General features: G+C 39.4%; 1 protein-coding gene across 2 annotated transcripts in view; it reads right to left on the bottom strand.

Moving 5' to 3' along the window:
* The window catches only part of LOC106074689 (uncharacterized), a 103,976-nt gene that overhangs the window by 36,363 nt on the left and 50,707 nt on the right, over positions 1–16,906 (bottom strand). For both annotated transcript variants that reach the window (XM_056039805.1, XM_056039806.1), the window contains exon 2: positions 385–511. In XM_056039805.1, coding sequence (XP_055895780.1) covers positions 385–511 — 127 coding nt within the window. The remainder of the gene's footprint in view (positions 1–384; positions 512–16,906) is intronic.

Raw genomic sequence — 16,906 nt, 5'->3', positions numbered from 1 at the left:
GAATACCCTTTTCTAAAATATTTGTAAAAAGATACACTGAGATGCAGTGCAGGTGAAATGTCTAAAACCAATGTTGAAATTCACGATGCTAGATTCACAAACAATGCAACAAAATTAATGGAATACTGGATACATGAATTTCAAAATTTAAAGGGCAAGGATAATACACACAATGTGACATTGACATCTCCTGTATTATTTTTGGCGCCTCTTTTCTTATTTTTTAAAGACCTCGAAATTCATTTGTGCATGTCTCATGAGATTTAAACTGTTTTTTTTTAATTTTATCCAATCATCGCCCACGTGGTGAGCTTATATTTTAAAAGAATATAAGTTTTTCTATTTTAAAAAATCCTAGGTATTCACAAGAGAAGACTGACTTACCGTTGACTAGTATTGATAAAATAACAATGACGACAAAGGCTCGAGACGCGTGACGAACACAGTGACGTAGGCAGGAAGTTAATGACGTAGACATGTCGTTGGATGCGAAGCTAAAGAGAGACAACATCTGAAACGAGAGAGGAAGAGAACATTTGATTGGTCAAGCTGGTGGAACATTTGATTGGTCAAGCTGGTGGAACATTTGATTGATCAAGCTGGTGGAACATTTGATTGGTCAAGCTGGTGGAACATTTGATTGGTCAAGCTGGTGGAACATTTGATTGATCAAGCGGGTGGAACATTTGATTGATCAAGCTGGTGGAACATTTGTGTGGTCAAGCTGGTGGAACATTTGATTGATCAAGCTGGTGGAACATTTGATTGGTCAAGCTGGTGGAACATTTGATTGATCAAGCTGGTGGAACATTTGATTGATCAAGCTGGTGGAACATTTGATTGATCAAGCTGGTGCTGACCAAAACAAAAAATGGCAGACCGTTAACAATGGTGTCATGTGACCAGCACAACGACCATCCGCTTTACCTTCACTAACTAATGTCGGATATCCATTAGAGTTGGGTTGACTTAGGGGCGCCCTAAAATACTGACATTGTAAATCACACTCTTTACCGAGATTCTAGCCCGGGACCCCTCGGACTTGGAAGGCAAGCTCTTTACTACTCTAATATAACAAGAACATTTTAATATAACAATAACAGTCAACAATAACATTAGTTCCGTTACAGTTTTAAAGCATCTTTTAATGAATAATAACATGTAATACTCTGAATGAATAGCACATATTTCTTTTTAAACAAATATTAACTGCAAATAAAAAGAGAAATAAATATTCTAGTTTGTAATGGTGTATTTATTGATTACGGTCATGGTAAATTGAGTTTCAAGTTTATCCACCAAACCAATCTGGCATTCGAAAGCTATTTCCATAACAACCGCAAATCTGGCCAACAAGCGATGCTTCGCTAACAACAGCACTTCCTGTTGCAGTGTTAGTTTCGAATGCGCACTGAGTACACGAAGCACTTGTGCAGGACCATGTCACATTAATGTGATAAGTCATTGAGCCAGTGTTCGAGTGATTTATTGGCTGGTTCAATCTGTCCCAGTCAGGAGCTGTGCTCTATCTTCACTTATCATGATTGTATAGGTTTCCCCCCCCCTACATTTACTCAATTTAAATAATTACAAGGTTTAAAAGGTTATCACTAACATAACGTAGATAGATCTAACAACAACTTAAAAAAAAACTTTTTTTTCTCCCCATTTTTTTAGCGGCCCCCGAAAGGGGAAGAGACGCTATTAGTTTTGTGTGGTCTGTCCGTCCGTCCCGTTTAGATCTCGTAAACTAGAAAAGATATTGAAAATCCAACATCTTGATATTTTAAACCTTTCAAAGTTCCAATGCAAAGGCTACTTTTTTCTTTTCTGAAAGCAAAAAAAAATAATTTTTTAAAATCAACTATTCAAGCATTTGTTTTCATAAAAATACACCATTTTTACAACTATTCAGTATTAATAGTAACAAACACTGGAGTTTCAATATCTCTACCAGTCTGCAAGGTCTAAACGGGACGGACGGACAGACCACAGAAAACTAATAGCGTCTATTACCCCTTCGGGGGCCGCTAAAAAAGAGACATGATTTCATTTAAATGTCCACCCCCACTCTCCTTTCCATTCGCTAGAAATAACTTGAGTACTTTCAGCATTTCTCTTAATGTGTCTATGCACTTTAGTAAATGTTTCTTTGTTTGCTTGCCTCTAAAAGTCAGTAGATTATTAGCTTCGGTAAAATGTTGTGTAAAACCAGGCTGATATTCAGCAAAACTCCATGTTAAGTAAAAGAAAAATTAATTAGAAAATATTTTAATTTTACAAGTCTAGAAAAAATAAATAGCCCTGGGAAAGATCTCGTTAAAAAACAAATGGCCATGGAATGCCGAGATAACGTGTCCATGCTACAGGAAATGACGTAACTTGCTCGGTGTTAAGAAGATCCATTTGTAAGAGCAACATATAGGCCTAAGAGTAAAATATAAGAGTAAAATATAAGAGCAATAAGGTTTGCTATCAGGACATTAGGTAAGATATCTAATTAAGTTGTATTGCCAGAATGTACACTTTTGTTTTATGTCCTTGTCTGAGTGAACATTTTAGTTTCATGTCATGTGATAGGTTTATTTAAAGTTTGAAGCTATTTTAAAACTCTGTATATATATATTTGATTAAAAAGCCGTCATAGACTTATAATATTGCTGAAACTAAATCTTTTTTGTTTATTAATGCGATTTTATTTTGTAATTTGACCATGTTTAACGGTTTGATAATAGACTAAAAATAAATTGACAAGATAAATAATCTTATAAAATACAAATAGCATGTTTTTTTTTTTTTGCTATTTAGCTCTATAAGAATATAAAAGTTTTCTATTTTTGTGACAATGTACAACTCGAATGATTGTACATTTTATTCCCAAGACCTGAACTACAGTTTCTAAGTTTGTGACACCTTGCCTCAACTGAAGGATATCAAAGAACTTGGGCATGTCTCTTTTGACCATTTCCCCATAAACTGAGGGATTCAAAAACATGTGACCGATACTCCTACCGAGGCCTATTGTTATAGAAGGCCTGAACACTGACCTGCGACCTCGCAACCTGTGTGCAGTTTAGACCAAAAGCTCGTTGCTGCGTCACAGGTCGTGACGTCAGGCTTTCTGTAACGATTGGTCTCGCTTCTAAACTATCAACTTTCACTTTAGCCCAGTGACGTTACACTCGTTGTGTGTTGTGACGTAGCTCCAGACAGCTCATCCAATCATCCGACCATCCAATTCTCCGATCATCTAATCCTCCGATCATCAAATTCTCAAATCAATCCTCCAATCATTCGATCTAGCTTGCAAGCGTATGTTATAAATGTAAAGAAACAATCCCGAGAAGCTACGTTACAACAAAATAAACTCAATTTGTATTCGCAAACATTCACAGGCTTTCAATGGAAGTGTAGTAGTGACTAGTAATATGTAATATAGGAATTAAATCCCAAGATAACTTGAAGATGTTAAAGAATTTTCAATGATCTTTCATCTCATTCAGATCTACTTCAGTAGACATAGCTCTCTCTTTAAACACCCCACGTTTAGTTTAATAATTAACTTTATATCCAATCCATCTTTTCTCTAAAAATGGCATCTTTGCCATACTGCCACATCAGTCTACAGAAATACACCCACACATACAATAACAAAAGTACACTCTGGCCATTACTAATGTGTTTGACCATGAAGTACAAAGTGATCAGTAGATCTTCTGTTTGTTTGACATGTTTCGGATGTTCCCTCAGAATTGAAGACTATTACATGTGAGCCCTAACCTCCAACAGGACAGGGTGTGATGGCGACAGGCAATGCTCAAACCCGGGGCCATCAAGACTACAGTCCAGAGCGGATACCACATGCCCGAAAGAGGTTTTACTTAAAGCTTTCCCTTTTAAATCGTATTCAGATAAATCCATCAGAAAATGCATATAGCAGACAGATACTTTACTTACAGTGAACATATAGTGTATAGATCTATAGAGTCTTGGTGACTTACTCGTAGTAGTTCAGGTCGGCATTTCTTCTTCTTTACATTCCCCTCCTCCTCTCTCTCCCCCTCTCCCCCTCTCTCTTCCTCTTTCACTCTCTCCCTCTCCCCCTCTCTCTCCCTCTCTCCCCCCCTCTCCCTCTCTCTCCCTCTTTCCCTATCTCTCCCTCCCTCTCTCCCCTCTCGCCACTCAGTACTGTCCACTATTAAATGAATGTGTTGATCCCTATCAGCCTTTCTCTCTTAGCGTTTTTTTTGCAATATTCATAGCCAGGCGAGATAATGCGATTGGTCTGTTTCTTTTTATTTGATTATTCCCCCCTATCTTCTCACCTTTACCAACGTTGGCGCTCAGTACTTTGGACAATAAAAATAGCATAAAGACAAGTACAGTTATCTTCGAAATAGAAAACAAAACAAACTGTGCCCAAAATAGTTTAACTTTACTAAATCTAGATTCTATAGTATTATTATTTGATGAAGGCTTTACTTAAACACGTTACAGAAATGTCTGGGATTAAAATAGAAACACGAGTCATCCTCTGTACTGTTAAAGACAAATGTTCATTAATGTGTCTCGACATTATTTATTGAAAATGATAAACGTGGAGGCCGAGTGGTAGAGCGCTTGACGTCTCGAATCAAGGGTGCAGGGTTCGAATCCTGGTGAAGAATGGGATTTTAAATTTCGGGATTCTTAGGTCGCCCCTGAGTCCACCCAACTCGAGTGGGTACCAGGTATTAGTTGAGAAAAAGTAAAGTGGTTGGTCGTTGTGTTGGCTACATGACACCCTCGTTAACCGTCGGGAATAGAAACGGAAAACCCTCTAGATCACATGGTCTGAAAAGGTACTTTAGTTTTTTAGTTTAGTTCTAGATCTACATAGGTAAACACTTTTATTTTCTAGAGTTAACATCGATGACCTTTCAAATGACCTTGAGTGTATCGAAATATTCGTCACTTGTGGAAAAATAAATAATTGAACATAGGTGTGTGTATTATTTCCTTGTTTGTATTTTGTTTTCGAGAATAATTAATGCTTTGAAACTAACCACAAAAAAAAAAAAGTGACGCTAATTAAAAGTTCAGGAAATCATCACATCTTATCTTTTTTTTAATAAGGCACTTCTCTACATCTAATGACAAAGACACAATAGACGTTTAAAGGCTCTAGGCATGGAGCTCAAATGAGGGTCCTCGTAGGAAAACATTTGTTCGTTTGCTCTAGAACGCCACAACCTGTTGTAAGTTGTAACTATCAGTAACAGCTAACAGTACACCCCCCCACCCAGGGGTGTCAATTAATATAGGGCAGTGTGGGCTTGGTGGCTGAGCGGTAAAGCGCTTGGCTTCCGAACCGGGGACCGGGGTTCGAATCCTGGTGAAGACTGGGATTTTTTAATTTTGGGCGCCTCTGAGTCCACTCAGCTCTAATGGGTACCTGACATTAGTTAGGGAAAAGTAAAGGCGTTTGGTCGTTGTGCTGGCCACATGACACCCTTGTTAACCGTGGGCCACAGAAACAGATGACCTTTACATCATCTGCCTTATAGACCACAAGGTCTGAAAGGGGAACTTTACTTTACTTTTTTTAGTGTGGGCCCTAGGTGGTAAATTTTTTTTTTACATGTAGTTAAAAAGTAAAAACGCAACTGTTACTAAAAATGCATTTCCAAAACATTTAACATCCTTAAAGACTATCTCCACACACTTAACCACAGTTACATCAGACCTGGCTCTCCACTCATGGACTAGAACAGAAAGATCGTACAAATCCTTTATTGCAATTTTAGTCAGAATGTTGCAAGATCATCTGTCGTCAGCGAGATGTTCACAGAAACTAATTCATAAAGCGCTGGTTGTGAGTGTGGAAGACTTCCTTGTGTGATTGTTATTCGTGTTTGTGTTGTATTAGTAACGCTGTGGTGGACAATAATAGTCAAAATAAATTTTAAAATATTCCATTTATCTTATCTTAAATACTGAATTTATAAATTTAAAATCAAAATGTAAAAAATGTTCGGAACATTCTATAACTCATGACACCAAACTTGTTCTATCTCATGTTCTTCTTGTAATGTAGGCGACTTCTGACTTGGGCTACCTCCTAACACGCACATCTAATTAGTTTCGATGTCATTAATAAGGGAAGTTTCTTTTGCAGAAGAAAAAAAATCTTATATATCGCTTATAATCATTTTCAGATCAATGGTTCCTAAATATTGACCTTCCCGGGGGAATTTTGAAAAGTTTCTTGCTAACGTTATGAGAAGATAATCCATTTTTTTCCCACTTCTGTCATCTGTTACTTCCCTTTCCTCTCTCTCGTGCCATCCTCAAAAGAAAGTTCTGTCTCCTGCTAAATAAATTATTTGTAAGGCTACAGGTAGTTGATACATTGTCAATTTCAAATATATTCGTTATAAAAATGTATATTTATTTGTCAGAACTGATATTTAAAGAGACTACAGCAATGTACAGAGCTCTGAAACAAGTCAGAAAATCAAATGTTGAAACATTCGACGGAATTGAGAAATATCATAACTTCACCGGGTTCTTCTGACCATTAAAAAAAATCTATGGCCTAAGTCAGTTCGTGTTACAAGATGCTTCAGGACTTCGCAAAGACCTTCCATGCATGGAACGTTACCAGAAAAAAAAGAGGTGCAGAAAAACGTCATCAACAGAGAGAAAATCTGAGGACATGTGGAAATCTAAATCTCGAGCGCTGGTCAGCAGGTCACTGCAGTGCTCCAATAATCAAACGAGCTGGTGAAGGCGAGGATACAGACATTTCCACGACTCATGAAGCAAGATGTGTCTTTATAACATACAACAATAACTGTTCCAGCCTATGTCGTTATAATTGATATAACATTGGCCGGTGTAGACGCTTTGAACTACGTAAATGATATAACTGACGTAATCAACATAATACGCATGTGTACCACGTGACAAGTATGAACCACATGCACTAAGGAGTCTTGTAGGCTCAAAATTTCCTTTTTTAATTATTAAGGCGTTAGCAAGCGCGCTGTTTCCTTGGCTCTTGTCTTGACGTTCTGTCAATATTGAACATTCAAGTCTCGAAGACCAGCTCGCTGTGGTTTTTTTTATTTTATTTTATTAAAGTTTGGATTTTTTAGCGTCATTTAGAAACTGATGTAAGATTTTCTTTTGTATCTGGACAAGGTCTAGTCTTAGTCAGTCTGCGCTTTTATTTTCAATGTAAGTATCCCATGGGCGTAGCCAGGGGGGGGGGTTGGGGTTCAACCCCCCCCCCCCCGAAATAAAATCCCCCCCCCCCTTCGGGCGGGGGGGGGGGGATCGGAATTTAGTGAATGATTTTTTGTTTTGATTTTGTTTATTTAAGTTGAGATTTTAATACTAAACCATCAATTGCCCCAGCACAACCAATGGGGTTTTGTGTTTAAAACCCCTTAACAAGGGGGTTTTGAGTTTAAAACCCCCTACCAGGGGGGTTCGAGTTTAAAAACCCCTACCAGGGGTTTTGTGTTTAAAACCCCCTACTATGGGTTTTGAGTTTTAAACCCCCTACTTGGGGTTTTTGCAGTTAACCTCCCCCCCCCTCTTCTATAAAACAAAACAAAACAAAAATGCAAACAAAAATCCCCTAATTCCAAGAGAGATTTTGATTTTAAACCCCCCTCCAAAATTTACGATAAACCCCTTCTTCAATATAAAAAAAGTTAATTACGCACTCAAAATGTTATGAGCGTAGCTAAATGGGTTTTGACTTAGTTTTTTGTTTAAACCCCACTTTAGCGGGGTTTGAAGGTAAAAAATACCTCTTTAATAATAAAAACAAAACAAATTATACACTCAAAATGTTTTGAGTGTAGTCAAAGGGGTTTTGAGTTTAAACTCCCCTCCAGTGGAGTTTGAAGCTAAAAAGTACTCCTTTAATATAAATAAAAGCAAATTACTCATACTAAAATCTATGAACGCAGCCAAAGGGGTCTTGAGTTTAAACCCCCCGCCAGGGGGGTTTGAGGCTAAAAAATACATCTTCAGTGTAAGAAAAAAGCAAATTACGCACTCAAAATGCTATGAGCGTTGCCAAAAGGGTTTTGAGCTTAAACCCCCATTCAGAGGGGTTTAATGCTAAAAATACCTCTTCAATATAAAAAAAGCAAATTACACACTAAAATCCAATCGGGGGTTTTGAGTTTAAACCCCTCTTCTACAGATGGCAGTTTAAAACCCCTCCAGATGGTTTTGAGTTTAAGATCCCACTACAGAGCATTTTGAGGTGGAAAACCCCCAACAGATGATTTTGACGATAAAACTTCTCTTTTCGATATAAAATCTAAAGCAAACTACAGTCACTTAATTCCAAGAGCGTATTCAAGAGCGTATTCAAGAGAGGTTACACATTTTTATCAGTGGCGGGACTCCATTAATAAAGTGCAGTGAATAGTCATCTGCCGAAATTGAAAAACACTAAATGTGGCTCAACAAAGATGGCTAAGACAGATTTTAGTAGTCAGTTATAGAGATCGGGTTTAAATCAAGGAAATCCTATGCCGAACTGGGAGTCGACCCTTAAGTAAGATTGTGACAGAGCGTCGCATGAGGTTTGCCGGACATGTTCTCCGACAAAAAGAATTACGCATAAGAAGAGTGGCAATGATATCCTAGTACAACTTGACGCCACTCATTCATTGAAGTCCTCATGGCAGGTGGGAAGAGGCTTAAGACATTACCAGTGACAGATTTTTATGGAAACAGCTTGACGTCAAATGCTCCGAACGGCGCGGTAGGGTCTAAGTCAGTAAGAATAGCACATTAGGTTTTTGAAATAAAACTTTTTAATAGCAGGAAAATGCACTGTAGATACCTCAGAATATGCATTTTGTTGGCTTTCAATACCAGAAATAGTGATTGGCGGCGGGGCTTCGCCCCGCGCTAGCGCTCCCCAGACCTCTTGCTAGTAATGGCAGGGAATCTACAATTTTATGGAAACAGCTTGACGGCAAATGCGCCAAACCGCGCGGGAGGGTCTAAGTCAGTAAGAATAGCACATTAGGTTTTTGAAATAAAACTTTTTAATAGCAGGAAAATGCACTGTAGATAACTCAGAATATGCATTTTGTTGGCTTTCAATATCAGAAATAGTGCTTGGCGGCGGGGCTTCGCCCCGCGCTGGGGGAGCTTCTAGCGCTCCCCCAGACCCTCTTGCTAGTATTGGCGGGGAATCTACAATTTTTCCACTAACTACAGGAAGAACATCTTCTAGGGCACAATAAACGTCTTCCGAAAGAATGAAGGGTCAGAATGCAACAAAGATTATTTACACACACACACACACACACATAAATACATATTAAAAAAAAAATTCGCGTGGGGGGGGGGGAGAAAAAAATCCCCCCCCCCGAAAAAAAATCCTGGCTACGCCCATGAAGTATCCACAATTAAAATTCTTAAGGCAAAGATAAGTTTGGGCCTAACGACTAAAAGGAACGGAGTTGTTTCCCCATCGTGGCAGTGGAAGCACTTTTGATAAGCGCAGAGTCGCACCATTCTACAGAATATGTATGATAATACTATAGTTTTTCTACATTGTCATCCTTTTATTGTATAATTATAAGAATATGAGTTGTGGTTCCTTCGAAAGCTAAACTCAGGCACTGTTGAATAAATTCAGAGGTTCTCAAACTTTTTCCGTTCAGGGGCCCTTTTACAAGCCATACAATGTTAGCGGACCCCCGACGCAGCCTACTTTGTCTGCCCAAATCGCATATCTCTTAAGCCGCTGGCATAATAAGCTCTCCGCAACCATGTTTGCTCTGCGCTTTTCGCAATGTAATAATATAGAAAGCCTTAAGAGTTTTTTTCCTTCACTGTTGAAGTGTTGCTAATAATTTTCTGCTGATTTGTATACACTTTTTTTACTCTACATTAAAAGAGATCTACGGTTTTGTCTTTTAGTTCGTGTGATTTGTTACAAGATTTACTTCCCTTGAAACATGGTACATTTGGCTCATCGCTAATCATGGTACATTTGGCTCATCGCTGAAACATGGTACATTTGGCTGATCGCTGAAACATGGTACATTTGGCTGATCGCTGAAACATGACACATTTGGCTGATCGCTGAAACATGGTACATTTGGCTGATCGCTGAAACATGGTACATTTGGCTGATCGCTGAAACATGGTACATTTGGCTGATCGCTGAAACATGGTACATTTGGCTGATCGCTGAAACATGGTACATTTGGCTGATCGCTGAAACATGACACATTTGGCTGATCGCTGAAACATGGTACATTTGGCTGATCGCTGAAACATGGTACATTTGGCTGATCGCTGAAACATGGCACATTTGGCTGATCGCTGAAACATGGCACATTTGGCTGATCGCTGAAACATTTTTACAGTAGAAATCCGAATGTTAAATATTCAGGAGCAGATTTACGTAATTCAAATATTTATCCATAATCTAAAAGTTAGGTGGGCGTTTGAAAAACAATTTAACTAACACGAATCATCGCTATATAACGTAATAAATAATTATAAAATGTGTACAATTAACAACCCACTGAATGTTGTCTTGTGTTCAGTCCTTGTCCTTCTCTATTTACGGAATAGTACACTAGTACTATGGAAAGTGTTCTTTATACAGATAAGCAAATGTCTCAAATTGTAAAAAAATATTTTATTTTGACCAGAATTCTTTGTGGCATCCTCCGAAAAGGCCCGCCCCCTCAAACACACACTTAACGAAGTCCAGTAGTTCTTAACCAATGAAGTACATTTGCTCTCTTCCTCCTATCGAATCGGCCGATTGGAACGAGGCTGTGATTGTGGTGCGTGTGTGTGTGTGTGTACAAACACCCTTTCCATAATTGATACCTCGACCTTTCGACCTTCCGTACACACGACCTTTTCTTTGTCTCATCAGTTGTAATCGATAATTAAACTATCTTGACTTAGTTGCCTCCCATGGAACTGTCTGAAAGGAACAACCCTTCCAAAATTTAGAACAACCCTTCCAAAGTTTAGAACAACCCTTCCAAAATTTAGACCCCATAAATACATTTCTAGGGCTCATCGGTTGTAGCCAAACAAACACTCCTACGCAGCCGTCACATATACACTATCTGGCCTACGTAGCTGTCACATATGCAGAGACACTATCTGGCCTACGTAGCTGTCACATATGCAGAGACACTATCTGGCCTACGTAGCTGTCACATATGCAGAGCCACTATCTGGCCTACGTAGCTGTCACATATGCAGAGACACTATCTGGCCTACGTAGCTGTCACATATGCAGAGACACTATCTGGCCTACGTAGCTGTCACATATGCATAGACACTATCTGTCCTACGTAGCCGTCACATATGCAGAGACACTATCTGTCCTACATAGCCGTCACATATGCAGAGACACTATCTGTCCTACATAGCCGTCACACATGCAGAGACACTATCTGTCCTACATAGCCGTCACATATGCAGAGACACTATCTGTCCTACATAGCCGTCACACATGCAGAGACACTATCTGTCCTACATAGCCGTCACATATGCAGAGACACTATCTGTCCTACATAGCCGTCACACATGCAGAGACACTATCTGTCCTACATAGCCGTCACATATGCAGAGACACTATCTGTCCTACATAGCCGTCACACATGCAGAGACACTATCTGTCCTACATAGCCGTCACATATGCAGAGACACTATCTGTCCTACATAGCCGTCACATATGCAGAGACACTATCTGGCCTACATAGACGTCACACATGCAGAGACACTATCTGTCCTACATAGCCGTCACATATGCAGAGACACTATCTGGCCTACATAGCCGTCACATATGCAGAGACACTATCTGTCCTACATAGCCGTCACATATGCAGAGACACTATCTGTCCTACATAGCCGTCACACATGCAGAGACACTATCTGTCCTACATAGCCGTCACATATGCAGAGACACTATCTGTCCTACATAGCCGTCACACATGCAGAGACACTATCTGTCCTACATAGCCGTCACATATGCAGAGACACTATCTGTCCTACATAGCCGTCACACATGCAGAGACACTATCTGTCCTACATAGCCGTCACATATGCAGAGACACTATCTGTCCTACATAGCCGTCACATATGCAGAGACACTATCTGGCCTACATAGCCGTCACACATGCAGAGACACTATCTGTCCTACATAGCCGTCACATATGCAGAGACACTATCTGGCCTACATAGCCGTCACATATGCAGAGACACTATCTGTCCTACATAGTCGTCACACATGCAGAGACACTATCTGGCCTACATAACCGTCACACATGCAGAGACACTATCTGGCCTACATAGCCGTCACATATGCAGAGACACTATCTGGCCTACATAGCCGTCACACATGCAGAGACACTATCTGGCCTACATAGCCGTCACACATGCAGAGACACTATCTGTCCTACATAGCCGTCACATATGCAGAGACACTATCTGGCCTACGTAGCTGTCACATATGCAGAGACACTATCTGGCCTACATAGCCGTCACATATGCAGAGACACTATCTGGCCTACATAGCCGTCACACATGCAGAGACACTATCTGGCCTACATAGCCGTCAGATATGTAGAGACACTATCTGGCCTACATAGCCGTCACATAGTGACGTTTATGTTTGGACCAGTCTACAGGTTGTATAGATCGAAAGATTTATTGATAAGTGAAGATGTCGTATAACTATAGAACATTATTTTATTACAAGCACAGAATACAAGCAAAGTCAAGGGAACAATGTTTTGTCAATAGTTGCAATGGAGTTATTGTTGACTAAAAGGACTTTGAGACTAACTTCGCCTCAGACGCTAGGTAAAAAAACTACATGTTAGTCTGAGTTAAATCAATAAAGTAAATGAATGATCAATAACAAAAGAGAATAGATTTGTTTGAAAGGGAATCAGTTTACTGAGTGAATCACAGTTCTTAGGAACAGAAGCAGAACTGAAGGAAACAAAAAAAAAAAGTAAATTGATGAGGATTTTTTTTTCTTGTCATGTCCAGGTCAAGGTCAAGAGAAAGAGAGAAAGTGTGAAACGTAAATCTAGAAGAAAATACTGCGTGCATGTTCTGCTGATCGGTCCTTGTGAGGGGTAGCTTTAATCACCGGGTGGGTCCAGAGTATGACCTGACATTGGTGTAGACAACAGAAGTTCTAGCCCTCCTATAATCTTCAGGATGTGGTTTGTGATTCCCCGAGTTTCTCTCCTTCTTTCCTACCCTCTCTCTCTCTTTCTCTTTCTCTCACTCTCTCTCTCACTCTCTCTCACTCACTCTCTCTCACTCTCACTCTCTCTCTCTCACTCTCTCTCACTCTCTCTCTCTTTCTCACACTCTCTCACTCTCATTCTCTCTCTCACACTCTCTCTCTCACTCTCATTCTCTCTCACTCACACTCACTCTCTCTCACTCACACTCACTCTCTCTCACTCACACTCACTCTCTCACACTCACTCTCTCACTGTCTCACTCTCTCTCACTCTCTCTCCCTCACTCTCACTCTTTCTCTCTCTCACACACACACTCTCTCTCTCTCTTTCTCTCTCTCACTTATCCCTAGCTCTGAAAGATAAGACTTATAATTGATCAAGTTTTCAACTAACCTGTTAGTTCCATAACTACTTGAAACAACCAGTTGGTCACGTAAAAAAAACAACAACAAAACTGAACTTCTAAACACAGACAGCAATAAGAAAAGGAAACATTTACACATTAACGTATCGTTAGCGAGACTCTGCTAGACCAATAGAAAGATAAACTAGAAACCATGGTGACAGATGTAGAGAACAATCAAGTCATTGGTGTGAGAGTTAACATTTAGTAAAAATAACTATATCTAGAGCAGCGGTTCTCAACCTTTTAAGCTCGGCGACCCCTTTTTACAATCCTCCACTCTGCCGCGACCCCACTCCCAGACACACACAGCAATAGAAGAATAGACAAAAATAATCTATATTTTCGATGGTCTACCCCACGCAAACCGTCAATCAAGCTTCCAAAGGGGGTCGCGACCCACAGACTGAGAACCCCTGATCTAGAGGATTCTAGGACTACATTTTACATGTAGAATACATAAATAGTATATATTCTTCTGAACTTAAAGAGTTACTCAGCTGATATCAGGACCTCTTTTAAGATTAATTCAACGCAAACAAATTGAAAAGTTTGAAAAGTAAAACAGGTACGATACACTCGTAAAAGTTAAAAACAATATTACAGGTGCACGGTACTTTGCAAATTTGCATAGTGGATAAAAGGACCCACATATAAGAGGACCCGATTTGTTGTCTCTCAAAGGACCACCATTCCCGTACTGTACATGATTACTTTGTTATCAAATCAGAATTAAAACACAATGTCCAAACTTATATTACAACAAAAAGTAATTCCTAGAGCTATCAAACAGAAAGAGAACTCAACATCCTATTTCCCAGAAGATCGCCTGATATTTGTATAGGAATAACAAGTACTTTAGAATGGCCCAGCTCAACAAAATCTGTTACGTCCAATGTTGGTCTTGCTAAGCTTATCATGGTCCCTAATGTCTACAATTTCCACAAGGAAATGGAGAATGAGCTTGACATTGACGCCTGTCCTTGACAGGTCATTTTATTGATAAAGCAGTACTGAATCTTTCTTTCTAATTGAAGGGGGGGGGGACAAATCAAACACTTAATGGGAGAACACAACGATACAATGATCAAACGTTTTAGGTGTTTACTTCATGCTGCACTCACAACTGACCTAGTTATTGATTCCCTATGTTTGCTTAACCATTCAGTGTTTCTAGCATTCTTATCATTGTTCACGTGACTAGCATCCCCCTCTTTGTTCACGTGACTAGCACCCCCATCTTTGTTCACGTGACTAGCACCCCCATCTTTGTTCACGTGACTAGCATCCCCCTCTTTGTTCACGTGACAGCATCCCCCTCTTTGTTCACGTGAAAGTATCCTTCATCTTTGTTCACGTGAAAGCATCCTTCATCTTTGTTCACGTGAAAGCATCCTTCATCTTTGTTCACGTGAAAGCATCCTTCATCTTTGTTCACGTGAAAGCATCCTTCATCTTTGTCCACGTGAAAGCATCCCCATCTTTGTTCACGTGAAAGCATCCTTCATCTTTGTTCACGTGAAAGCATCCTTCATCTTTGTTCACGTGAAAGCATCCCCATCTTTGTCCACATGACTGGCATCCCCATCTTTGTCCACGTGAAAGCATCCCCATCTTTGTCCACGTGAAAGCATCCCCATCTTTGTCCACGTGACTGGCATCCTTCATCTTTGTTCATTTGACTAGAATTCCCCATCTTTGTTCACGTGACAAGCATTCCCATCTTTATTCACAAGTCATTGATTGTCCGGTCATGCAACTCACTGACATGTTTCTGATGACAGTCGCCTGCACATAATCACATATACCACAATTAAGCCACACACTAAGTTCGCAGAGATTTTTTTTTTACTCTAGGTCAGGTCTTTTTCTTCCTAGACTAGTTAAACTTAGCGGATGATGACTTCTGAAATAAAAAAAAAACAAAAAAAAAAAAAACACCACATTATCAACTTCTGTTCCTAGTCTCTACCCCCCACCTCCCTCCCCATTTCTGCTTGGAATGTTCTATTTCTTTTCAATGTCTGAGTATTGTTGTGATATATAAAAGGCACTTCCGCCTGAAGAACTAAGGTCAAGGAGGTCACATTTCTCCCACAATTCAATTGAATTTCTTTATTGAATTTCCGTTTCCTTTCAGGAGGAAGATGTATGTTTTGAAGAAGTTGTTTCAGAATACACACAGACTTGGCAGTAAAGATATATCAATCAATCAGTCTGTCTTTCTGCATGCCTATCTATCTATCTATCTATCTATCTATCTATCTATCTATCTATCTATCTATCTATCTATCTATCTATCTATCTATCGACCTATATATATCTCTCTCTCTCTCTCTCTCTCTCTCTATCTATCTATCTATCTATCTATCTATCTATCTATCTATTACGGTGTAAAAAGGACTCGATGAGAACCGTGATCAACACTAAACTCTACGATCCCTCATTCATCCTATCAATTCTAATGATCTCCAGTCTTCACCCATCCCCAACGAAGACCATAGCACATATATTCAAGCCCTGTGTCCACTAAAGACTACTGAGATAATCTCTGAAGACCAAAGTCAACAAAGATTACTATTCACAAAGTCGTCTTTCGGCCTACTTACGGAATGGCTAAGTTCAAAACTAAACAAATCATTAAAGAAACTCAGTTTCACATGACTACGTATGCCTATCTGTCTGATCGAAAGGATTGTCTGCGTCTGTAATCAGTATCACTTTGCTATATGCAAGTATCTGTAAGCTGTATCTGTCAGCAGAGTGAGCTTGTATAATTTGAGGTCCTAGGCGATTTTTGGTGGCCCCAATTGAAATAGAAAAAAAAAACAGAAAAAAAAATACAATGACGTAGTTTATGTACATCCCAGTTTACTCCTACAATAACATTAGGGCTAGTAGACCTGCTATTTTACCGGCGGCCTGCGGGCCTTTTTGCATTACCAGTCTAGTGGACTGGATTTAGATCTGTCAAACATAGGTAATGTTCCTTTCAAGTTTTTCTCTTTCGCTACGAAAATAAAAGTAGTTTTGCAAAAATGGGTTTACCCGTTAAGCCGATACATTCATATCAAGTATAAAATACTATGGAAACGGGTTTACTCAATTTGTAACATTAATAGGGTGCGCCAAGAGTCTAAATTCGCAGATATTAATAGACATTGAAAAGTATATGAGAAACTTGAAAAATGAATAGAATAAAGAAAAAAAAAACATTGTTGAGTTTACTTGAAGAGCTTTA

The sequence above is a fragment of the Biomphalaria glabrata genome, chromosome 9 (assembly GCF_947242115.1).
Source record: "Biomphalaria glabrata chromosome 9, xgBioGlab47.1, whole genome shotgun sequence".
In the NCBI taxonomy this organism is placed as follows: domain Eukaryota; kingdom Metazoa; phylum Mollusca; class Gastropoda; family Planorbidae; genus Biomphalaria; species Biomphalaria glabrata.
Note: the sequence above shows the minus strand (reverse complement) of the source record. Positions and strands in the feature narration are given on the sequence as shown.